The 26,709-nt window shown below is 49.3% G+C and overlaps 1 protein-coding gene across 1 annotated transcript in view; it reads right to left on the reverse strand.

Moving 5' to 3' along the window:
* MYO5B (myosin VB) overlaps positions 1-26,709 on the reverse strand; it is a 353,491-nt gene that overhangs the window by 151,093 nt on the left and 175,689 nt on the right. The window contains exon 5 of the mRNA XM_034642874.1: positions 599-755. Coding sequence (XP_034498765.1) covers positions 599-755 — 157 coding nt within the window. The remainder of the gene's footprint in view (positions 1-598; positions 756-26,709) is intronic.

Consider the following 26,709-nt stretch of genomic DNA (forward strand, 5'->3'; position numbering starts at 1 on the left):
GAAATCTCTCTGGCCCTGTACCTGTACCGACCACGCTGGGGCTGGGGCTGGGGCTCAAGGTACAGACAATGCCCTGGCTATTCCTGCCATCACAGGTAACTGCTTCCTGAGGACCAACAGATTCTGTGTTATCACAGAGCTTCCCGCTCTACCTTCCCCCCCCCCAAAAACAAAATGTTCGAATCTACCTAGCCTCCCACACCCATGCAAATTGCCCTCCTGACCCAGCAGGCCTTCAAAGCCCCGGATGGGATGGTTTGGGTGAAGCAGGGATTCGCGGACACAGCAGAGGTGGAAGCAGGATGGAAGGACACACACTAGAGCATTCAGCAGAGCCCAGGGACGAGGACGACATGAAGAGGACATGCCACTCGGTACTGAGACCTGAAGGATGCTACCGGGTGGGATTACTCCCAAATCTGTGGTCTTAGGGGCACCTTGGGCATTTTCTCCTCACCAGGAGAAAGGCATGACTGCAGACCATGTGAGCCACTTCAGGGACTCTAGGGGCAACCGCACGAGGCTGGCCGCCCAACAGTCTGGCTGCGGGAGGAAGGAACTCTAGCCAGAAAGGCCAAGTATGTTTGGAAGGCTTTACCTCCATGATGGGACTGGACGCCAGGACCTTCTCTTCGATGTTGGTGTCACTGGGTGAGCCACCCACTGTGGCAAAATAGCGCATGGCGTACTTGGCTGACACGGTCTTGCCGGCTCCAGACTCCCCGCTGACTATGATGGACTGGTTCTTCTCATCTCTGGAAGGGAAAAAGCTCTGGTCAGTGGCTGGCTGTGGAAAGGCTCTGTTGCCTTGGACTTGAGCTCGATCAAGATCATCTCATCTTCTTTGAAGGATAAATACGAGGAACAGTGTTCAGATAGTCTGTCCTCCCTCACATTCTTGCATAAGATCTGCAAGCTGGAGAAAGGAGAGTTCAAGAAAAGGGCTTATGGGGCGCCTGGGTGGCACAGCGGTTAAGCATCTGCCTTCGGCTCAGGGCATGATCCCGGCGTTATGGGATCGAGCCCCACATCAGGCTCCTCTGCTAAGAGCCTGCTTCTTCCTCTCCCACTCCCCCTGCTTGTGTTCCCTCTCTCTGGCTGTCTCTATCTCTGTCAAATAAATAAATAAAATCTTTAAAAAAAAAAAAAAAGAAAAGAAAAGGGCTTACAAATGGCACACACCCCTCCTAAGGGCCCTCAGGAAGGGAGATGTGGCCAGTTGGTCATGATGACACTTCCTCCCTGGATGTAGCACCCCAAACCTGTGCCTCTATGTACGTGTATACACACACACGTGCATCCTGAGAATTTACATATACGCCCTTCCAGGTACATATTCTCACCCTTGATTCTGTGATATGCCCATCTTGCACCACTGCATAAGTTACAATTTTTCAAACACAAGGATCTTTTCCTCTCGTGTTTGAGCCTAGCATCCCAGTAGAGTTTCGAATTTCTTGTTCATATATATGTATCATACAAGGGATGCTATTAACCACCAGACTGATCTTGCTTCAAGTTTATCAGAAATTAGATAGAACAGCTATCAGTTGCAGTAAGAGGGATTTCAGTAAGACTAAATGGAAGGCAGAAAGACGACACTCTGTACCAGATAAAGACGCATCTATATTTACCCCTTTAAAAGAGATAGCAGAATGACACACAGGTAATGCAGATCTCTAAGGAACAGGCGTGTTCAAGCACGGGGCGAGAACAAATGTGTGGGCCACAGATTTGGCAAATGAACTGTTTGGAAGGGCTATAGTCAGGCACCTACGTCCCGCTCCCAGGAAGGCAGGCACTCTGCTCTCAATCTCAGTCCCTCTAACAGTGCACGGCATTAAACATATGCTTCTAGGGATTAACCAGCAATCCCCCCTTTCCAGATGGGTAAGCCCAGGAGCGTGGAAGTGGGTCTGTAACACAGGCCTCCTGGCACCGGCCCACTACTACTTACACCAGCTCCTGGGGCTTCCTCGCAGAGCAGGCCATAGCAGAACAGAGAAGCCACCACAGGTTGCCTGCCCCACCTTGCTAATTATCAACACAGGTAGACTGTGGCTTATCAGCACAGGGGAATGAATGCTGGCCCTGCTTCTGATCTGGGCCCGCAGCCAAGAAGTAGGAAAGCAGTGTGATGACACTGATGTCAACTAGAAGAGGACTAGATAGAGACCTGGGCTGGGGGTGGGAGCATGGGGCAGACTCAGGTGCGGTAACTGGGTTAAAGTAATCCTAAGCGAGGGCCACTGTTCAAAGTCAGCAAAGGGGGATGTGGTCTCAGCTCACACAAACCGTTGTCATCAGATGGGGAGGGATGGGAGTAAATCCAGGTGGCTGAACACACTGTTGAGAAGATGGGGGGGGGACAATGGATCTTCCAAATTGGCTCTACAACTAATTACCTGATGTAAATCCTATCTAGTACTTGGAGGAATAAGAAGTAGCTTTCTGAGATCCCTTGTAGTTCTAGAAGCCTGTGGATGATGCTTGTATTTCCCAGGTTCACTCATTTTAATTTTATAGGATATCCACCAGACCCTGGGGATAATGACAGGTGCCACCTCTCCTCTCAATACTTCATAATCAGCTCCCTAGAAAGTGGCTGAGAAGTACAACCCTCCCGGATGACCTCTAGCCCTGGCCCGTGGACCTCTGAAACAGACCCACACTTGACCCCAGCTTCAGAAAATGCACCATAATAAAGAGAACTGAATTGCAGGAGCCACACCCCCAGGTCTGAAGTTTTGCCTCAGCTCCCTACATTCGACCAAAAATCAATGAATGAGCACAGGAGGCATCTGAGTCTTACCCCGCAGCAGAGGGTCACATGGGAAGGAGAGGCAGAGACTGTCCAAAGAACTCAAGGAGGCTCTTTGGGAGCAACAGATAGATTCTAGGAGTGTGTGAACCAGAGCAGGGGGCGGGGGGTGAGTGTTGCCTGGCTCCCTGCGGCAACAGCACACACATGGCAAACTGGACTGGGAGGAGACACGGAACACAGTACAGTGGGCACAAACAAGGCATCACAGACCCATGACACGCGTCACTTTTCACCTGCAGTGTCGAGATGGGAACTGCCCCGTGCATCACTGGGAAATGACTGTAAGGTCAGGCACTGGGCTCAGGACAGACAGCAGCTCCTGCAAGAGGCAGATATTCTGAGGAGCAAGAGGCTGTTCTAAGAGTAAGTGGTCAGGAATTCAAGAAAGGGGACCGGCTCACATGACAACGAAGTGTCAGGAACTCAAAAGGCGTAATCAAAGCGGGGAAACAAGACTGGCAGATGCGGAGGCAACTTCTGATGCTCTGATAAAAATGCATACACGTGGCCAAGATACTGACAAGAGTTACAAATCTCCCCAAGTTTTAACGAACCTTTACATTCGAGGCTCTTGAGCATGAGAGAGTGCGGGGATTGGCAGTAGGGCTAACTGCTGCCTAACTTGACAGATATTAGATGTGATGTGACATGTAGGCTCAAGTCAGGTAAATTCACCTCTTATTCAACCAACGAGTATCTTTTGACCCCTTCCCTAACTTAGACCATTCTCAGAGATTTTTAGTTGGAGATTTTTATGCAGCTCCCCTGCATTCTGCATACGCTGCCCACTCCCGTCCCTCATCCACTGCGGGGCTAGGTGCACAATGGGTACACACATACACTGTTTGGTCCTGGACCACAAGCTGGCCTCAGGGAGGACGGACAACAGCACTCTCTTGTTCTATGTATATTAGCTTTGCTTCCAACGCAAACAACTGGCAACCAGAATATGGGCATTAAAAACAAACTTGAACCTCATTTGCAGTAATTAGCTAGCTGACTTTGGACAAGGTCGTTCACTGATTTGCCCCTTGGTTATCCCAGCCCAGTCCCTCATGACTGGGAGGCCCAACTAAGCTCCTGCTGGTCTTCGTGGCCACCTTGAGGTAGGTACCCAGGCCTCTGATGCATCCTCACGCTCCTGCCTGATTGTGCAAAAGCACAGCGCTCATCAGGTTTCTCCCACCCCAAACAGCAAACTGCTCACTGCTTGTTGAATCAAGTCCAAACCCCTTAGCCGAGCATTTGAAACCCTCTACAATGCATGCCCCTAACACTAAAACCCTTCACAAGTGTGGCAGACCAGTGCTACAGACAGAACACTGGGCTTTTAGTCTAAGGATCTGGCCTGAGGCCTGGTTCTGCCATCAGTCAGCTCTTTGTAAACCACACCACGTTGCAGAGCATATAACCATCTCCCCGATTCACTGCAAGACTGCAGGACATGATCTCTATACTTTCTGTGGGATGATGGTATTGGAGTTCAGCCAAACTGGACTACTTGTCAGTTTCTGACACTGCACACTTTCCCACCACTGCCATGTATGGTTTCCCTCTACCTGACCTCACCTTCACCATGGACCTTCTCTCCTGAAGTCCTGCTCCATGCAGAGCCCACTCCGTCCGGCCTCAGGCGGCCCAGCAGGCCATTATTTCCCATGTTCTAAAGCCCACATCATTGGTTTTGTACCACTTTTAAGACACTGTCACATTCCACCTTATGTTGATATGAGTCCTGGTCATTTTTCCTGTGTGACTTTCAGTCATTTCTTCCCTTTGGGCCTCTGTTTCTTTAGCTCTAGAGGACAGGTTGTGACTTGGGACCCCATCTCTGACGCTGGAGGATTCCACCACCAAAGTCCTAATAGGAAGTGTGGGTGGGGGAAACCACTCTGTTTCAAATTCCGGTTATCTAGGGCTGGTTTGGGGTTAGAAGTTTTTAAGCATGCAATTCTATCCAATATCCTCCAAAAACATAACCCATATATAGCTCCAACCATTCAGCCCAATTATAAACAGGACTGACCTAGCAACTTGGCCCAATTTGCTTTTCAATGGATTATTTTCTCCAACGTCCAGTGGAAAACTCCCTTTAGAAAAAACAATGGCCAAGAGCTTTCACACCCAGCTGTTATCAGGTCCAGGCTGTCTTCAGGGAAGGATGCAACACCTCCAACAGGGGAAGCCCCTTGAAGGCCTGTGCCTCGGGCAAGAGCACAGGACCCTAAGGCACTTAGCTGTCCTCCAGCATCCAGGCAAAACACGGACAACCAATGGACAACACACACACACACACACACACACACACACTCCTCCATTTCACACTGGATCTCCTCCTTTGCTACCTGAGAGGCAGAACTATTGCTGAACAACCTCCTGCAAACATTTCCCACCAAACCACTGCACCGCTTTGAGCTCCCTGAGTCAGGTCCATCCCCACCCGCTGCCCGTTTTGGAGGGGGCCCCCTGCGAAGGACAGTGGAGGCAGATGGCTGTTAAGGCACCTGACATTGCTCCACTGAAAGAAAGCCCTGTTGATCAGCCAGACACTGTGGGAACCTTAGGGAACACTGGTGAGATGTTATCTTGTTTGGGTTTCCTGCAGGGAATGACTGGTCGATCACCTGTGCCTCCCAGTCAGCAACAGGTACACAGAATACTCAGCGAGACACTGTTCCAGCTGACTCGGACAGAGAGAAGCCCCCAAACAGCTCCAGAGCAACCACCCGAGCTGTGACGGACAATGCCAAGTGCCCCACCCACGGACCTGTGTGGCACCTCTGTCCTCACATGGGGCCCTATGTTCCAGCAGCCACAGTCCGTCCTCACGCTAGTCGCTGAACTGAGAATCCATGGAGGGCAAGCACTCACTTCAACCTCGAATCCCCAGGGCTCCTGGAACCCATGCCTCTCTGTCCCCACCCCCCTACCATGCCTTCTCCGTGTAAGGGGCACCAGCCCCCACTCCCCGACGATAGCCGCAAACTTAGGAATCCTTGTCCCTCACTTTCCCCCAGGCTCCACGTTGGCAAGTGCTATTATGTTATCTCCTAATACAGTCTGTCCCCTTCTCTGCACACCTCAGTCCTGGCCATCACCACCTCGGTGATGCATGACAAGGGCAGCCTTCTGACATCCACTGCCACATCCCCTAGCACGCCCTCCTCACATGACTTCCTGTACGCGAATCCTGGATCACTTCTCTCCCCGGCTCTCAGCCCTCCGATGGTACCCTCTGCCCTCAGAGGGCCCAGCTTGATCGTGGTCACTCTCCCCTTCGTTGGCTACATCCAAGCCACGCAGGGCTTCTTTATCCCCTCCTACTTTAGAGCTGCCTGAAGCTTTTCTAGCTCAAACTTGTATGTGATCTCCCAACTCTTAATGCCTGGTACTCAATCACACTCTGCCTTTGGCGGCTCTTGCATTTTACCGCTTTTCAGTGCAATTAATTACTGCCTATTTCCCTCATGCTCGGACGGTATACAAAACTGTTAGCCATGCACCCCATACTTACGATTCATAAGACTATTGGGTGCTAGTCTTACCACTTTAAAGAAGATAAAGCTAAAGTTTAGAGAAGCCAAGAAATATGCCCAGAGTTCTCAGCTAGTGAGAAACCAAGCCCAAACTCAAACACAGGCTTCCACCTGTCTGCCTAATTTCCCAGTAGGCTGTGCTGGGACGTTGCTATCATTACACCCCTTGTGTCAGAAAGCATCCCTTAATGAATCCCCCCCCCGGCACAAATCTAGCCTGAATATAAGAGATTAGATGGGAACTGAGCATCCTTAGCATGAGTTGGCTTAGGCCTTCAGCTGAAACGAGGCTTCATCAGAAGCTCTTCCCTGACTACCTTGCCTTCACAGCATTCACCATACAATTTCCTAACACTTTACTCGCCTACTCAGTGTTCTCCTCACCCTTGTCTCTCCCACCAGAACTTAAGTCCCGTGATGGCTGACTTCCGATTAGGGGGCCTGGATGGGCAGGCCAGCACCCGGACTGTGTGAAGACCAGAGCCCCACCAAGGACCATCATGTATAGTGGCCCATACAGGCTGCGTTCAGCCACTGGTGCCCCCTTGAGGTGTGCAATTTACTGCCCACAAAACCAAATTTGCTGGTCTCTGCCCTGTGCTCAGCCTTTCATACTCGTTCATGGGAAGGGGACTGCAGAAGATCAAGTCTCAGGTTCAACTACTGGCCTGACTCAGACTCTCCCTGAGAAAGAAGAGGTGGGAATGACATGTGGAAAAGCCCCCCGCCACCACCCAGACACAGTGGCATTGCCCAACAGGACAGAGGAGAAGCCTGGCTAAGGCACAGTAGGAAGGACACCCTGTCTCTGAACACATCATTAAGCCCCTCCATCATTTCCTTCTCTAGTGACAAATCATCCAAAAATTTGGGTGTTAGTAGAATGTATTCTGTTTACTAATGGGATAATCAATCTACTTCTTGCCTGTCTGTTGGGTCTCTAATTATATTTTCAACACCCTCATCACCACACAGATCATCTACAGCTTTAAAAAAAAAACTACATTAGAGAATGAGGATCCAAAAAATTTGTAATTAAGAATTTGGGCACCTAGGTGGCTCAGTTACTTGTCCAACTCTTGGTTTTGGCTCAGGTCATGATCTCGGGGTTACGGGATCGAGCCCCACATCAGGCTCCACACTCAGCACAGAGTCTGCTTGAGACTCTCTCCCTCTGTTCCTCCCCCACTCATGTGTGCACACTCTCTAAAATAAATAAAAATCTTAAAATAACTTTTGTTCAACAAAGACTTGTATCAGTTCCACGTACAGAGTTAATAATTGGGAAACAGGCTAAGAAAATTCAAATGACTCTCAGAAGCAATGCTGACTAAAAATATGACAATAGTAATATGGTTTACTGTCTTTAGAAGCTCAAATGCAAAGAAGCAATAAATGCTTAGTGCTACAAGTACACAATTCTATTAAAACAAAATGATATCAAAACTCTAGAATGAAGAAATTAGGTAAAGTCAGGTGGAGGACAGAATCAGGTTAGGGCAACAAAACTGGGTTCGGTGTGGAGCTAAGAGTAAGGTTGGGGGGACAGAGAAGTTTGCCTGGAGGTTAAGTTAGGCCGGAAGCATAGAGAAAATTACAGCGAGGCAGAGCCACACGATTACTCTGAGTCCATGGTTAAAGGCTTCCTCCGAGGTGGGGGGCACTGGAGAGAACACTCTGCTGTGACAAGGGGCTGGTCCAAAAAGCTCCAAGCAAGAGATTCTAGCACTCCTGCCAACAAGAGAGCTGAACCTCAAAGTGGGAAGGCAAACATCCTGCGTACCTGGAGGGAACACACCAGTGCGAAGGGTCCTATTAGCCCAAGGCACCCCTGGTTTCTAGAGGGAGGGGGGAGGAAGAGTGTCCCTGGCCACCTCTGCTATCAGGCACGGATTTCTTACACCACCACACCCTCCCCTCCACCAGGTAGGGCTGTGCGCTCAGGTGCCGTCTAGAACTCAAGCCAAGTCATTCAGGAAGACCGTCATACATATTCATGAGAAACTGCTTAGTTCGTATTTAGCAGTTAAGAGTTCTAAGTGTCTCCTCGGAAAAATGAAATCGAACCTTCTGACACTGTAGGAGAAGTACTTAGCGCATTTAACATCCAAGTATCACTTCCCCACTCTAGTTTCACAGCGGCCCTTGGAGGGCGAAGTTCTATTTATAAACCTCTGAGGTGTAGCATGATACAGGCAGCAGCAAAACGAATCTGTCCCTTCCACTCACTGGCTGTTGCCACAGAGGCGGGCTCCTCTCCAATGGGATAGACCACAGAAAGAACCTCGGGGAGCTTAACCAAGTGCCCCCCACCTCCCCACCGGCAGATAAGCAGGTGTGGAGGGAGACTGAAAACCAGTGAGGGGCTCCTCAGTGCAAATGGGAATGTGCTCACTTCTTTGCTCTTAAAATAAGGGGCTGGGAGAGGCTCCCTGAGACCTCCTGCTGCTCCTGCGCTCACAGTGGAGCTGGACGACGCATTCCACATTAACCACAGTCACCTGCTGATGCCGTACATTTGGGAACTCTGAAACCTGGGGGCTCGGGGAGGAGGAGCACCAGAAGCAGGTGTTTTCTGCGACTGTATACTTTATAAACTTGTTTTGGTTAAACGTTGTCATTAGGTGGGGTGAACTATGATACACAGAGGGTTGTACCCTCTAGTGCCAAGTCAGCATTCCTTTTCAAACTATTTGGTTCCGGGAGCCTGCTTCTCCACACATGAACACACACTAGTAATTCAGCTACATGGCTTTTCAGGAGTCCAGCTGGCACGTGAAGCGAAGCGTGAGTAGCCCAGTCGAAAGCCCGTTCTCCTTCTCTGCACCGCACACATGCTCTGCCAAGCTATGGTGAGAAACAAGGGCTTGGACTTTATATAGATATTGCTTTATTCACTCATCTCTTAGACTTAGGGTACCTGTGGAGGTCTGTTTCAGCATCTCCTCTGCTTCTCCGGGCTGCCTCTAAGGTGATCTCATCTTCCCTGGTGACCCTACCTGCCACTGGGACAGAGCTCCTGAGAGGCACGCACAGGCACCAGCACCGCCTGCACGAGTAGGCGTGGAGGCTGCAGAGGGCTCCGGAGGCCTGTGTGTCCTAGTCAGAGCTCTCCAGCTCCCCGTTCCGCTCCTGGCGTGGACGGTTTGGTGCTCCACGCTCAACAGCAAGGACCTTAGGAGTGGCCCTTGACTCCTTCCTCTCCCTTACCCCATCAGGCAAAGTTGGCTATACTGCCTGATTCTTTCTCTCCTTTAGACCCAGCTCCTCTTCCTCATCCCTTCTCTCCTGAATCCAGCCAGAGCTCCCCAGCTGGTGGTCTGGTGCTCATTCTACTCCATCCGTTGCCCTCATTGCTGCTGGCAGGCTATCTCTAAAAAACTTATTCCAATGCGTCTAGGCCTGCTCGGCACTGCTGCAGGAGACACTACGGCCTGAAGGATGCGGTCAACGTCTTCAGCCTTCTAAGCCCTTCATGATCTGTTCCCAGAGACCATTCCAGGCAGAGGCATCAGGCTCTGCAGAAGGTGGGAAAGCACGGTGTTCAGGGAAGAGGCGAAGTTTAGGACAATCAGATCCCAACAGGCAAGTCATGGTCTTTGGCAACACTTTGCAAAGAACCAGCATTTGTTCACTAACCCTGACACCGCTAGAAACACCCGCAGAGCTTCCCAAACTACCTCAGCTGGATCCCACACCAAACCAACTGGGTCACCATCTATGGCCGTGGGCCTGGGTATTTTTTATTGGATTCCACACGTGATTCTCCTTTCTGCTACATTAATCCTGCTAAGGTTGAGAACCGCCACTACGGACGCGACAGCTTAATGAAACGGGTCACTATATAAACACGTTCAGGCACTGGCAGCAGTTCTAATGCCCTGTAACTTACTTCTATCAATATTAGCCCAATACAGCGTAAGTCTGAACTTAAAGGTTAGCTTTAAGAGGCTTAACAGAGTCCTAAACCATCCTTCCTGGGTGCAGACAATAGAAGCCGGTACATTTAATTCCAGTACGCCGGCAGATGGCTTCTCGTAAGTCACCCGGAAACCAAAGCAGCATCTCCTCAACATCATCTCCATCGTTGACACCCACACAGTTAAACACCGGTGCGGAGCCATCAGCTCCAGATGATAGAAAAGTACACAGCACAGGCCTGTGCCTGCTGATGCGGGCCGCGGGGAAGAGTGAACCGTTTCATGCGGCCATCTATGTCAGGGGTCTAGACCTGGGCTCCACTGCTAGAATGCAGACACCCATGAACTTCAATGAACTAACCACCATACCTTCAGTTTCCTAGATTCTAACAACTCTGACATCTCCTTCAGTTGGGAACAGAGCAGAAGAGCAACTCCAGCCGACCCGGGGCTTTGGCCGCCCGTCGCAGCCGCTGCAGCTCAGTTCTCGCACTCCTCGCTGCAGTGGTAGTTACCGCATCGGCCACTAACGGATCAACAATCCTTCCCGCTTCCAGCTTTCACTTCACCCACACGGCCCATGGAAAGGGTACAGACGCAGGAGGTGAGAGAACACATGGCACAGGGAAGGCACTCTCTTGACCAAAGGTCTTCCTCTGTTGGCTCGATTCCAGGTGCCACAGGGAGCAGCCACCAGCTGGATTTGAGGGAGAATTCTCACACTGCTCCACACTATCGAGCCTCACCAGGGACACCATTACAACAGACTTGGACATACAGGCTTGTGAGGAGTGGGAGACTAAGAAACCAGGGGTTTCAAGCTGCAAAAACTCGGAGACATCCTGGGGGACGGGGAATCAACTCAACCCCAGGAGCTTCAGCCACCTCCTGGGCAGAGCGAATCCAAGGACTACAAGTCATTAGGAAGCTGTCATCAGTGCCACGTAACAAAATCTCAGCACCTCCAGTCCAGTGGGACCATCCATGCTCTTCCGCACTCAGCCACACGCTCTTCATCCTCCTTCCTGTCGCCTTTCCTTCACCCAGAATTCTTCCTTCTCCATCTCTTTCCACCACCCCCACCCCCGACAAGCCAGCTGGAAATAGGGTGCTCCTACCATTTTCCTTTTCCCACGGAGGAAACAGGGCAAAGACACCAGATGATCTGTGGAAAGCCAAGCCGAGCTGCAGAGTTCCTCCTGGACATCCCGTCCAGGGCGCTTCCCATCGGCCACGCAATGGCCCTGAAACACAACCTGCATCCGACCACAGGAGGGGCTGCTTCGTGAAGACACCTGCTTCAGACTGAAGGTGTCCAAGTGAAAATATAACCACCCCTGTGACTTAGTGGATAGTTCACGGAACTGTTGTGCTCGTCAACTGCACACTAAATGGTGACTGGTTATTTATCAACAGCACTCTTCCATTCGTGGATCTCTTTGGCACAATGTCCAAGTCTAGATTCTGAGATAGAATGGATTATACCCATCAGGTCTAAACACATCTGAGTCCTCAAAACAAAGACTCACTTTAATGGGCTGGAAAAGACTTAATAATGGAAAGCCAATCAATCATTCATTAGGCTGTCAGGAAAACCTGCTGACTCTCAGAAACATCTCTAGCAAAACTAAAGTTGTAGGACTACTCCTCCCTTCTCTCAACACACAGGCCTCTGTACGGTCTTAGATGTGCACCATCCGGGAAATCCTACTTATGTGTCTGTGTGTGTCAACCCCCCTCTTCACGGTATTCGGGGCCCTGAGGTTGGCTAAGACTTCCTCCTTACCTGCACACACTCCTTGAGATTTTAAACTTGCAAATGGATGAAATTATTTCAATAGATGAAAAGACCACACTTATGTCAAGCCTTGAAGTTCTGCAATATTGCAGCCTCAGACCAAAAAAGAGCACCTTCTTGAGAGGATCACAGGCTCTTTCACCACTCGGGCTGGGCAAGAGAGTAACCAAGATCTTGGTTCTAACAGACGGTTCCTCTTAATCAATAGGAACCTCCCTGCCTATCAAGTACCTTTTTAGATGGCACAGATATAAGCAGCCAGGAGTTAGCAATAAAATAGAAGACCTAAGTAATACGCATCATCAAAATTCACAGTAATCAATATCAATTCCAGCTGACTACACAGTCGCATCTGAAAGTTCCGTTTAGCATTCTGCCGGCACTGCAAGGCAGGTCAGGCAACACTCCTCCTCCCGCTTTGCAGACATAATAACCAGTACAAAGTGTAAGTGATTTATCTAAAGCCAAGGTTTCCTTCACAGAGCCCAGCGATGCTCCCTCCCCCTCCATGGCCAAGCCCAGCAGAGGTGGTGGCACGGAGTACTTTGCCCAGGTTACAGCCCAAGCGCCCTTGGGCATGGGTGGTAGGTCAACAAGGACAGGGACCCCAGAAGTGGAAAGAAGTCTGACCTGAGTGCCTACAACCCTCTCAGCATCAAGAAGGGGAGGAGAAAGGATATGACGAGGGGGACTCAGCTGCCTACTAGTCCCTTAGCAATTCCTTACTGCACACCCACATGGGGTAAAATCTTGAGCTAGTTTCTAAGTGAAATTGCTCCTGTGAGGGGCTGACAAGAAAGGGACATCCAGCACACCTAAAAGGCAGGGTTTGTACTAAAATACCTACAAGAGACTAACAGCCTAATGCTGAAGGAGACCACAGAGAGGGCGGAGATGCTGGGGAACGATCCCCAAGGGCCGTGTTCCACATTGACCTTGACAGCCCTAACCTTAACCTTGACCAAGACTTACAGGTTCAGATATGGGAATTCACTGTGCAGTGGGTTCGTGGGACAGGGATCAGACAGCTGAACCAAAGACTTAGAAAAGTTTTTCCTGGTCTGTCTTTGCACAGCAATTTGGGGGTACAAATGTAATCATGTAACTACCTCGTCCTCTAGGTGAAAAAGAATCCCTATCACAAACTCCCCCTTTTCTAAAAAATTCAACGATGACTCCCTAATAAAAGAGGGATTTTTTTTAAAAGATTTGTCAGAGAAAGAACATGAACAGAGGGAGCAGCAGGCAGAGGGAGAAGTAGGCTCCCCACTGAGCAGGGAGCCTGACACAGGACTCAATCCCAGCACCCCAGGATCATGACCCGAGCCAAAGGCAGACGCTTAGCCAGGACGCTTAACCACCCAGGTGTCCCAAAACAGACTGTTTTTGAAGCTTTGGGGGGCTAGGTAATATAATTAAAGCAATCCTCAAATATTCCCAGGGCCAGAATTTGTCCTTGTTGTTTATCTTTGGACTTTCCCTTTAAGTCTCTCCTTACTTGTAAAACCCCAAAGGGGTTGGTTGGTTGAAGGCTTAGTGTCACTTAGCAAAATCCATAGTTCTAGATTTTATGGTAAGAAATATTCTCCTGAAGCAGGTGTGCCCAGGGTAAGGGAAGCTGGACTTCGTGGGAGGTACCAGTTCTCTTCCTCAAGAATACACGAAGGCACACTTTGCTAGCTCATCTCCCAGAGCCCTCTTGCTGCAGCTCACAATACTCCCCCCTTCTCTGCGCTGCCCCTTGAAGGAAACTGCTCCTGCTAACAGCTTCAGATCCTCCTAGGTGCTGTCTGCCATGAGCGCTGTGATTGTAGTCCTTGTGTTTGGCAAACGCTGACCCGAAACATATGAAGATTCCTGCCAGTACGTCAGGGCTCTCCAGTCCTGGTCTCCTGGCATACTACAGGCTCCAAGGCCGAACTGGGAAGCTAACTCATCAACCAGCTAAGCAACAACTTGGTGCATTTTGCTGAGCCCTGTTTTGGGGCTTCCTGAAAGGAACAGAGAAAGGGCCAAAGGCGAGGTGTCAGGCCATGGGGCAGGCCTCTGGAACCCAGGAAAGCAGGATCACAGGGCTGTGCAACCTGCCACCCAGTTGCTCAGATTTTTTAAGAGTATGTGAGCAGAAGGTGGGGAGGGCCAAAGGGAGAAAGAGAGAGAGAATTCCAAGCAAGTCCCACGCACAGGGCAGAGCTTGGGCAGAACCCAACACAGGGCTTGATCCCACAACCCCTAGACCTGAGCCGAATCCAAGAGTTGGATGCTTAACCGACTGGGCTACCCAGGTGCCCCAGATGTTTCTTCTTTGATCCTATTCTTTTTTTCCTTTATTTCCTTGCTGTGTTGGACTGTCAATGCCACCAAAAATCTGCACACAGGTGCTTATTTGCAGCTTTATTCATAACTGCCAAAACTTGGGAGCAACCAAGATGTCCTTCAGCAAGGGAATGGATAAACTGCAGTGTATCAGCACAATATTCTTCAGCTCTAAAAACAAATGAGCCAGCAAGCTATGAAAAGACATGGAGGAACCTTAAATGCTTATTATTAAATCAAAGAAGCCAATCTGGAAAGGCTACAATTCTGTGTAATTCCAAATATGTTACATCTCGGAAGAGTCAAAACTTTGGAAACCGTAAGATGAGTGGTCGTGAGGGGTTGGGGGCAGGGAGGGAGGTGTAAGCAGGCAGAGCAGAGAGGGCTCTTAGGGCACGGAAGCCACCGTTAGGACGTCATAATGATGGGTATGTGCGACTCATTATACACATTTGTCCAAACCCACAGATCATACGACATCTAGCATGAACCTTAACGGGAACTATGCATTTGGGGTGATTATGTGTCTGTCGGTTCATCCATTGTAACAAACATAGCACTCTGGTGGGGGGTGTAGATTATGAGTGAAGATATGCAGCTGTGGGGGCGACGGGAAATCTCTGTACCACCCTCTCAGTTTCACTGTGAACCTAAAACTGCTCTGAAAAATTAAAGCCTTATTTTATATACACAAAAAAAAGATGTTAAAATCTTAACTTAGACTACTCATTCTTTGCATACTATGGAACTCATTGTAAAAATCTGTGTAAAAGAGGGGCGCCTGGGTGGAGCAGTCGTTAAGCGTCTGCCTTTGGCTCAGGGCGTGATCCCAGCATTATGGGATAGAGCCCCACGTCAGGCTCTTCTGCTGGGAGCCTGCTTCTTCCTCTCCCACTCCTCCTGCTTGTGTTCCCTCTCTCGCTGGCTGTCTCCCTCTGTCAAATAAATAAAATCTTTNAAAAAAAAATCTGTGTAAAAGAAACATTTGAAGTCTTTAAAATATCAATGTAAAGCTATGGTTTAAAGATATAGTCAACCATGGAATGCTCCACAAAATTATAGTACCCAATTCCATGTAGCACCCCCACATACAGGCATTTTCCATGTACCCAATGACTGATTCTCAGAACATTCCTAGGAATAAGGTCCTCTTCTGATCATCCCTACGTCACAGGAGGAAACAGACACAGAGCAGGAAGACTAGAGTCACACAGCCACTGAGAACCAGTGTGCGACTCGGCCCCTGGCAGCTGGCTTGGGCATCCCTGCTCCGCGCCAGGGCGCTGCCTCAGGGACGAGGGGGTGGCCCCTGCAGCAGGGCATCCTAACGCAATCGTTTTGGTGGGTAACTACTTCAACTACCACTCTCAGGCTAATAAGTGGTGGGTTTAATAAGTAGTTTCAAAGAATTACAAGAAGGGAGGGAGGGAGAGGAGGAGGGAGAAAGGTATCTCAAAGTAATTAAAGACGTAACACTATCCTCCAGCCGGCTCAGATGCCCCCTAATCCCAGTCTGTGCGATCACCCGGCTTGCACTGCTGCACTCGCCTAAGAGAGAAAAAGGTGAAGCCACGTTACACTCCAGGGTCATTTATTCCTTACTCGGGAGAGAAGACGGTAAAGCAAGGACACACAGACAGGCTCCCAAATAAAACTTGGTGGACATTTGAAAAAGTTCATAACATACCCTTTAAAATACACCATTATCAAGTAGTTAGTGAAGAACTGCAACCTGTTACATACAGTTGAACTTGTAGAAGTCACAGTGCTTAGTATTTTCTAGTATGATTTATAAAGGATAGGCTGAGGGGCTCTTGCTAGCCTACCAAGAGCACAAACTGCTTGGGGCTCAAATTTGCTTCTGCTACCCTCGTGACCATCTCTCCAGATCCTTCCAGAATCCCACTGCATCTGCCCTTCTCTCACGGTCCACGTTCTGTTGCTCCCGAAAACACTATCCTCTGCTCTGGCTAGATCCTGCTCTTCACCACTCACTTGGTTCTGTGGTCCTGCCCCTTCAAGACCAGCATTCAGCCGGCCTTTGCTTTGAAAAATGTCTCACAAACTACTTCACTCAATGTCATGTCCATCTTGGCCAAGGCACAAGGGGGTTTGAGCCGGAGGTCTTTGCTGGTTTGCATCAAGACAGACTCTGAGCAGAACTGGGGGGTGGGGTCTGACTGGGGCCCCAGGGAGTTGGCCTTTCTGCTGATGGTTAGGAGGAGCACTGCAATGGGACACTGGGGACCTCAGCACAAATTCAGGGCAGAGCCTACCAAGTCCCTGCTCCCCCTTGGCACCAAGTTTCCTGCTCTGAAAAATAAAGTTGAACCAAAAATCAACTAGGGATCCTTGCAGCTACCAACATCGGATTCTCTTATGTGCTCCACTGCCCCCGTGACAGGTGCAAGAGAAACCGGGGGAGAGAGAGGTTTTGGCCACCGACCAAGGCAGAAGTGCCAGGTCCACGAGGATAGCACACCGATGACTGTCTTCACCACTCCAGCTCCCAAGTTCACCTGCCACAGCACCCTGGCCACCGTCCCCATCGCCTGTCCCACGAGAAACAATCCCGTCCTCCAGCCACCCACCTGCCCCTGCAGCAACAGTGCGTTAGCGCCCAGCTTACCCTGCACATTCAGCTGGTCCTCGCCCTAAACACAGGTGACTTAGTCCCGCCCCAGCGATTTTCTGGGGGACACTTCCATTGTGAGAGACATTTGGGGAACCCATGCATTATTCACCCAACATGTATCTGCCATGTGCTAAAATAGGAATCTTACCAATTAGGGGAAAGGCCTGGAACAGTTCAACTAACTTCCAGATCTACCAACCTTCCTGCTTCACCAGCGCCCGGCTTCCTCCTCCCCTTCTCTAACAGGAGGATCCTGCCTTCTCCTGAAGGTAAATTCCACCACCTAAGCCCTACATCCCACCCCCATGTCCGGCACTCACCTCCACCTATTATCCCCTTGCTCCATTCCCATACTCTGCCCCCCCCCCAAAAAACTGCCTCCTCCCTGCCAGCATTTTAACATGTGGAGACCCTTTACCTTAAAGCAAACACACACAAACAGCCACATATTTGGGAGTGAAAAGAAACACTGGTCATGATGGAGAACAGTTCAGAGGCCTCAGGAGTGAGCCACACAAAGGTGAACTCAGGCAGCGGGGACAGGAATCAGAGCCCATAGCCCCAAGATGCATTTTAAAGGTGTGACATATACAACATTCTCTCAGGAAATATATTTTAAAAGTTTCTGGCTCATGGGGCACGTGGGTGGCTCAATCGGTTGATCGTCTGCCTTCAGCTCAGGTCATGATCCCAGGGTCTTGGGATCGAGCCCCCTCATTGGGCTCCCTGCTCCCTCTCCCGTTTCCCCCTGCTTGTGCTCTGTGTGCCAAAATCTTTTAAAAAAGTAAAAATCAAAGTTTCTGGCTTAGCTGAGAAGAAAGGTAACACTTTAAATAAAGGGATAGGCCAGGGAAATGAATATTTCAGGCAGGAGATTTTTTGGAAAGCATCTAATTAATATTACATAGACACTCGGAGAATTTAAAGAGCTGTTGTCACATCTCAAGGGTAGAAACCAATAGCTAGGGCATTCCCATAGCTCCCATCTTATGCCCACCCAGAAGTCACCCACCTATGTGCAGATGGGGTATACCAAACAAAGAAACGTTAAGAACAGGGAAAGGCAAAGAATGTATCTGCTGGAACTCCACTCCTGACTCTGCACTTACAGTATATACGCGGGAATCCAGCAAGGTTGAATTCTCCCGTTCTGGGACCATCCAGAGAGCAGCAACCTGAGGTCACACACACGGCAGCTCACACGGCCTCACTGTGGACACTGTCCTGCAGCAGCCGTGACAACTTCCCATCAGAAGGAGCCAGCGACTCCGTGCAAGGCCAGCACCCCTGTGGGAGTTCAGCTGGAAACCCAGTTCTCCAGATTCACGGCATCCAGAGGCACAGAAGAAAAGAACAGCGAGAGCCCCGCGGTGGGCGCGGAGAGCAGGTTTCAGCACTAGCCTGTCACATAAAAGGTTGGCGACTTCGGCCAAGACCACCCTCAAGGCCTCAGCTCTCAACAGGGCAAATAAAGCCTGCTCTTCCACACTCATTGTTTTGGTGTGGAGCCATGAGGTAAGAGAGACTAAAGAAGGCCTAAAAACTGAGGTGTAGCATAAATGTGAGCATTACAAAGCACGTTAAAGATCCTTCTGGGCATGTGCGGTGGAGCAATGGGAGGCAATCCTCAGACGCCCATGACTGCCCTGCCCAGCGCAGGGTGCCCCAGACTCCCACCCGACGTCCAGTCAACGCAGGGGTACTCCACGCCCCCCACCCCATCCAACCGAAATCTTACATCTCCAACTGCCCTCAGAAAGGAGGCACCAGTCCCGTCCCCCAACAGGCGCCTCTTCCTCCCCCAGATCTTCAAATGCTAAGTTTACTCAGGGTCAGATCTGCAAACTTTCCTCCTTCCCAGCAATCTCTCCCAAGAGGACATCATCCATTTCCAAGGCTTCAGGGCCATCTGGAAGCCAGCCTCTCTCGACTCCATTGATTCAGCTTGACGGCTCTATTTGGATGTCAGGGGAGCATGGGGTGAGGGATCATGAATGAAATGGTGCCCAAATAAACTCATTTTCAACCCCCTAGTGTCTCTTCTCCCTTCCTCTACCTTCCTAGTCTCAGCACAGAACTTCCTTCTATATAATTTCTGAAGCCAGAACCCTACGAGTCACCTTTCCAGGGAGACCGTACACCAAAGTGGTCAAAGGCACAGGGATTGGAATTAGGGTGCCCAGATTCACATCCCTCTGTGGTTCCACTGACAAACCTAAAAGATTGAGTTGGTGCTACAAAGACAAGGAATACTTGCATATCCCTTATGATCTTAGGAAACAGTCCTTGTTGTTATTATGCATCTCAAAGTAGGGAAATATTTTGGCGACACATCAATACACTTTTTTCTTCGAAACATGGCATTCTCCTTCAACTCAAGGCATTAACTGGTCTCAGGAGGATTAGGGTTGTTATAACAGGAAGGTAAAGACGAAGTGCCAAAGTTCAGCTTTTGATGATCAAAACAAGATTTCTGAGTTCCTGGCACGGTAATTGTCTTGAAATCCTGCCTGCTGGTGTGGAGAAAGGAAATTTTTTTTTTTTTTTACAGTTTAAGTTTTCATTCAGAAATCAAGAGCCAGGCCTGGGGGGTGTGGACATCAGTTTCACTATAAACCATAGACAGAAATCAGGATATGAAATGAGGGAAGTCCACCTGTTGAGGGGAACCAGGAGAGGCAGACTGGGGAAAGAGCACAACAGAAGCAAGGGAACCATGTCATGTTATTCCCAAGTTGGGCCTTGTACCTCACCTCCCCATCTCCCCTCCCAGCTTGGGGGGGGGTTGTCCCATGGACCAATCCGAGGAGGAGGTCTAACCTCAACAGGGAAGCCCAGACTGACAGCATACCAGTACTAGAGGAACAAGCAGATGACCACCCACAGGAGGGGGCCATGGGATGACGGGAAGCAGAATTCGCTTGTTTCCCAAAGTTTCAAAGGGTCTTCTGGATGACTTCAAGGGCAAACCATCTGTTCTCTTCTTACGGAATTCCTAGGTGAGAAACTCTACATGTTGTGAAAAAGTCATTTTGGTTAGGGCCTACCATGACAGTGAAGACATCTTTTTAAACTGCGATGAAAATCAGTTTTATTACTAGCACATCATTCCATGGACCTTAAACAGAACTTCATAACGAGGCTCCCAGGAAGAGAGGTCTTTATTGTATACTATCATTGTATTTCTTAGGCTTTCAACATTGACATTTTAACCAATGATCAGGGAAAATCTACCCGATCTGCTGGCTCCTTGGCCTTGGACTTCCCAGCCTCCAGGACTGTAAGAAATATTTGTTATTTAAGCCACTCGAAGACATCTTTGATTAGTTCTAAGAATATTGCATCATCAGCCCAACTAACAGAGGAAAGAGCACTAGAAAGTAGGAAAAGCTGGGTGCCAACACAGACACTAGCACTTAGCTCTGTGATCTGGACAGGGTCCAAAACACAACTCCCAGTGGTATTACTCCAAACTGTGATCACCTGTGAGCACAGTGCAGCTAAGAAGCATTGGAGTATCTTGGTCAATTCCTTTTCAACCACCACAGCAAGAAGCTATTAGTAAGTTTCTATTAATGCAGCCCCCCAAAATTTACACTCTATGGGAACAGGAGATGGCCACAGGCTCCTCCTCCGGTCAGTCAAGATCTGTACTCCTGGCTAAATTACAGATGCCACAGTTCATGGGGTTATATTTTAAGTCTAGAACGTACTCAGAAGTCAATCTGAATGAGGAGCTGCTGCATGGGAAATGGGAGCCAGACCAGAAGGGTTTAGCTGGAGAAGACGGGACTAAATGGGCATTCCCAGAGCAGTTGGCACTGGCAGCTGCTCCAGGACATAAGCCCTAGGATGGGATTGAGGGGAGACAGATGTCCCCCCAAATTGAAGAGTTTCAAACAGTGGAATGGCTGCCTTCTGAGGGGACAAGAAGTTTCTAGCTCAGGCTGGGTGTCCTCATACTAAAGATGCTGAAAAAAGAACCCCTGTGATAGAAGATTTGACCTCCAACTTCAAAGAGGGGAAGTCTTCGTCATCCTACGCATTTCATAAACACATACTCTGCAAAATAAGATACAAGGGGAGCTAAAAATAAGGAAGTAAAATGAACAGAGTTGTGGCAATGACACCTCACACAAACGGGAAGAAAAATCTCTGCTTTGGATTGCTGAGCTAGAGTTCATACACAGCAGGTAATTACGACAGATCAATACGTGCAATGACAAATGGAATTAAACTCCAGGAGCCCCGTGACCCAGGGGGGAAGCAGAACTGGAGTGAGCATGTACTGATCCCCAGTACACTAACAGAAGACGGGTGCTACACACTCTAACACAGCTGGACTCCAAGTAGTTCACACATCTCTACTAATATGGCCCCATAATGTCAGCAAACACAAGGTTAGAGGAACAGCTCCTCTTAGCTGGTAAGGTGGCCAATCAGAGAAGTCACTGGGATCCCACACCCGCACTCCCTCTGCTACTAGTGCAAGGGATTTTCTGAAAAGACATCCCATAATCCTAAGCACTCTTGGTACTTGATCTTCTCAATAAAAGCAGGCCATCAATCACGAGGCATTTTATTCTCTGATTCTGGGAATACAGAGGACCTAAATAATCTCCGTCATTTCAGCTATAGGGGCCCCTCCTCCGGCTTCCGCTATCCTTGACCTACAACGGGGGCAGGAGCCAGGCAGGCTCGGAAACATTTGCTTTTAAGTCCGTCCACTGTGGTGCTAAAGGACCTACACACACAGCTTACTCCTGGACATGCTTCATTGCCCACGGGTTTTCTGCAACACTCCTCACGCACAGAAGCACTGCAAACCCTACTGTTGACACAGACCAGGTCGAGTACCTGGTCACATAGATGGATTCCGTGAAGTTCTCAACCCCGCCGCACACCAGTGAGCCCCCAGCAGTGTCTAACAAATGTCAACATCGGAGCACCGATGGACTAACTCGAGCTCTGCAGGCGAGGCCCGGGCCGTCTGAAACCCTCCCAAGGGCTGTCGCGAGCAGGCAGGGTTGAGCACCACGGCAGAAGAGGCCAGACGCCCACCGCAACTTCAGGGTCCTCCACCTTCGAACAGGCTTTCACATTCTGTAACTTCTTCCCTTGATCGAAACCTACCCTCAGATCCTTAATTCATGCTGAGATGTCAAAGGCAACCAACCAGGGATTAAGGAGGAGAGCGATACTCCTCTATTCCACAAGTTTCCTAAACACTGGTCCAAAGACTGTGCTCCTTTCTGAATCACTTGTAGAGCTTTTTAAAAAAAAAAAAAAAAGATTTGGTTCTACCTGTGACATTCTGATGGGGGGGGGTGGAGGAGGTGGGGAGGACAGTGGTTCCCTCAGGGATTCCGAAACAGAGCTCTCTAAGGGACCCTGTGCCCACTCCACCCATGGGCAGGACCAGACCCAGTCAGATGCTAGAATTCAGTTCTCACGATACCCATGATAAAGAGCCTCCCCCAAGGCGCTCTTCTTTCTCTTTAAGCCGAAACACTGTCTGTTGCTGTACACTTATGTGCTAATGTAATCGAAGAGCTACTTAAAAAAAGCAGTGCCCTGGGACACCTGGGTGGCTCAGTTAAGCATCAGCCTTCAGCTCCAGTCATGATCACAGGGTCCTGGGATCAAGTTCTGCATCTGGCACCTTGCTCAGCAGGGAGCCTGCTTCTCCCTCTGCCTGCTGCTTCCCCTGCTTGTGCTCTCTCTCTCTGGCAAAGAAATTAAAAAAAAAAAATCTTTAAAAAAAAATGGCAGTGCTCTTTAACCTAGTCTAGAAAGAGAACACTGACGGGCAGGCGGGGGCGGGGGGGAGGGGGCACGGAGGCAGGGAGAGAAAACAGTCACGCACTCTCACTACGTCTCCAAACGGGGGACGGGTGGCACTGAGCCAGCCCCCTTCTCTCACCTTCCTTTCTTCACAACACACTGAAAGAAGACCCACAGGCAGTGGCAGGGGGACCGCTTTTGCTCTGTGGATGAGGAATTAGTCTACAAATACAGACTTTAGACACTGGCTCAGATGCTAGAATAGTCATCGCTTCTGAACACGCAGCCCTATCAACAAGGAAGCCGAGCATAAGCATCTCTAACTCGCTGTTACCGGCCCACACCGCGCACTTAGTGGCACCTGGCAGGTGGGCTCTCAACTGCCTCCACAACCTCGTGATGGCTTGGTTCCTGCAGGGTCGCACATCTCCCGTTGCTTAAGCTTACAGACGGCATCGCCAAAGGGTGCCAGTGTCCACCATCTAACACCATTCTAGGGGCTGCTTCAGCAACGAGAGCGCAATTTCACTGTCAAGGCACAATGGAGAGTCATTGGCTTTCTATGTAGGAGAATCAGGAAGTTGGAAGAGTGCAACTGAAAAGCTGTATTTTCTCTAGACAGATTGGCGACCAGCCACAAACGTCTACAATACTCACGTCAAACATAACCATGGAAGGAAAAGCCCAAAATGACTCTCATGATCACACGGAATTGCCATCATTCATTCGGCCCTGAAGGGACTGTGTGTTCTCTGAGGGCGACCTATGAAGGGCTTTGGGTTCTCCGTCCGATGCTTGGGTAGCAGCCGTTCAGTGCAGCATGACCGCGATCACCATCGCGGTGTCAGACGCTCACTGAGCACTTCCTTTGTGCCAGCAGCCATCCTAAGCACTTGCCACTGAGCGGCTCGTGGACTTCCAACATGCCTGTGAGCTAGACGCTGTACTCATCCCCACTTTAGGGATGCGGGCACTGGTTCAAGGTGAGCTCCGCTTAAGGAACTCGCCCAAAGTCACATGGCCAAGTTCTGCAAGGCCAGGCAGCCCCACCCCCCGACGCCAGGCCACCTGGCTTCACTGCACCTTCCCCTGCTACTCAACTCCCGCACGCTGGCAGAAGGTTTACAGCTGCCCTGTCCTCTGGGATATAAATGTAAAAATATGCAGTTAAAAGTGAAAAAGAAAGAGTGATTAACAAGGTGTGAAAGGCATTACCACAACGTAAATAGAAATGCCAGTTCATTGCGCTAGGCTTCACATTTTATTAGCTTTTGTACTTAAAATTATTTCAGACACCTTGAAAAACTAAATCTTATTCACATGTCACCACCACTAACAATTCTGAAAGAAACCCATGCGGGGTGCTAAGTTTGACTCTGAGATCCGCCGGGGGAGGGGGGGAGAAGCTATGTAACAAGAATGGTGTGTAGTGAACGGCAGGAGCTTGCACCCACTGGGTGCTGCCCGGTGCAGAGTCCGTGCACCTGAACCTGTGTTCCCCACGTGACCCAAGAAGGGGCGTGCACACGTGCATCCTCTCGTCCCAGCTGAGGAAAGAGAGGTGACCCTCCATTAAGGGACCCTGCTCAGGGAGAAGTGCAGGAAGGAAGCAGTGAGGCTGGGATGCTAAGTGGGGTCTGTGCCAGCCCACCTCCTCACACGGGAGTGCTCCAAAAATCACATCTGCCCAACCCAGTGTGGGCAGGTTTTAACAAGATTTAAAAATACAGGTAAGTACCTGAGTACATCTTCAGTTCTATTAAATTATTAGTATCTAGACAAAGAACTGCTCCCAGAATGTTAGAGGATACCACCCAGATTAACATTTCTTAATCAATGGCTAAAAACAGAGGTACTAGATACGTTTAATTTGCACCTGTATCGAGCTAAGGAGAACTACCCTATCAGATGCAAAAATCAGGATTCAAAAGGATAGGCTTGCTAGAATGGAATGCAGGTACAAAGATGAAATTTAACGTGGGTAACTGGAATCCTGCTCAGGACCTAAAAAATCAATTGTGCAAATGCAGAATGAGGGCAACGTATCCTAAAATAAGCTTGAATTTATAGTGACAGAAAGCAGATCAGTTATTTGGGGTTGGGGCTAGGGGAGTGGAGCTCAAAGGAACAGTAAGAAACTTCTGGGAGTTAAGGAAATGTTCATTATCTGAATTGTGGTGATCTCGTAGGTATACACATGTGTCAAAATGTGTCAACTTGTTCATGCACTTTAATCTGTAACTGTGTTTTAAATGCATCTACTTTATTGCCAGTCAATTAAATCTAATTAAAGTTGTAATAAAATAGTTTTTGTGCCTACGTGGGAAGGTGAGGGGGATGAGGCATAGAATTTTAGTGGCTTGCAAACTTATTAAAATTCAACAATATGAAATAGCTGCCAAGAGCCATTGCAACTCTAGGCTTCTCCAACCGAAATTCTGTATGAAAATTAACTCTTCATCTCATCTGGCAGAACACATCCAATGAACACCAACAGCGGAAACACCAGATGGGATCTAATGGTGACCACCCTGGGACGGGGTCTGAAAACCTTGCTTGCAAGGAATGGCTGTGGCGGCCAGGATCTGGCCCCAAGTTGGGGAGAGAAGGACCCATGATGGCCAGGGCTGCCACGTGTAAGAAAATCTCCACCACCCTCTCCTGTGCAGCTTCCCAGAGCTCAGATGCACCAGGGAAAGCAAATGGAGACCAAGCAGAGCTCTGGGTAGTAAGAGAAATTCCTGATGATAAAAGCAGTTAATAAGGAACACATTTTGTAGACACCTGCAGTGGGCATGTGCAAGCAGCACCCAGAGGACCCGCTGCTGGGACATGGTCTCTAGCGCTCTTACAGCACAACCAGTTTCTACCTCCTGACTACAGGCTCTCTCCTTCCTAACATGCTAGGACGCCCCCAGGTAAAATAAAGAGTATTACTAAACTGAAAAATCTTTTAGCTCTATAATTTTTGATATGTGCCTTAACTTCACAAAGCATGCTGGGGACACTGCAGACAGACAACTAATAACATTCATCACCCCTGTAGCATCATGAGCTAGACAGAGTCCAGTCCTATTCTTTTCTAAAACTCATNGTGCCTTAACTTCACAAAGCATGCTGGGGACACTGCAGACAGACAACTAATAACATTCATCACCCCTGTAGCGTCATGAGCTAGACAGAGTCCAGTCCTATTCTTTTCTAAAACTCATTTTTTTTTAAGATTTTATTTATTTGACAGAGAGAGACAGCCAGCGAGAGACGGAACACAAGCAGGGGGAGTGGGAGAGGAAGAAGCAGGCTCCCAGCGGAGGAGCCCGACGTGGGGCTGGATCCCAAGACCCTGGGATCACGCCCTGAGCCGAAGGCAGAGGCTTAACGACTGAGCCACCAGGCGCCCCTAAAACTCATCATTTTAGAAGCAGAGGACAATGAACATTTGCTATGAATTTCTTTTAACAGGGATGTTATCATTAGCCACATTCACCACATACTTAAACAACTTTCCGTACACTCAAATTTAAACTAGAATTTTAAACATGATAGGTAGAAATACAAAGAACTAAAACAACTAAGATTAAGACCTAAAACAACTAAGATTACAAAGGTTCAAAAGGCACTACACACCTTAGTGCCACGGTGGCCCTTGGGGAGGGAGATGGGCGTGTGTGGACCGGCAAGGCTGGGCAGGAAGGAGCAGAGTCGGCGAGTGAAGGGAGAGGGGTACAGGTGAACAGCACCTGGACATCCTGAGCATCTCCTAGAGCTTGTCCTAAAGCAACCTAGTCCTGACCAGCTCCAACTCGAAGCCATAATGAATGGGAAGGAAAACAAAACTTCACCCACCCATCAGGGTTGACTGAAGTCATCATTTCAAATTTTATTGTAAAACATCA

This window comes from Ailuropoda melanoleuca, chromosome 14, assembly GCF_002007445.2.
Source record: "Ailuropoda melanoleuca isolate Jingjing chromosome 14, ASM200744v2, whole genome shotgun sequence".
Lineage (NCBI taxonomy): Eukaryota > Metazoa > Chordata > Mammalia > Carnivora > Ursidae > Ailuropoda > Ailuropoda melanoleuca.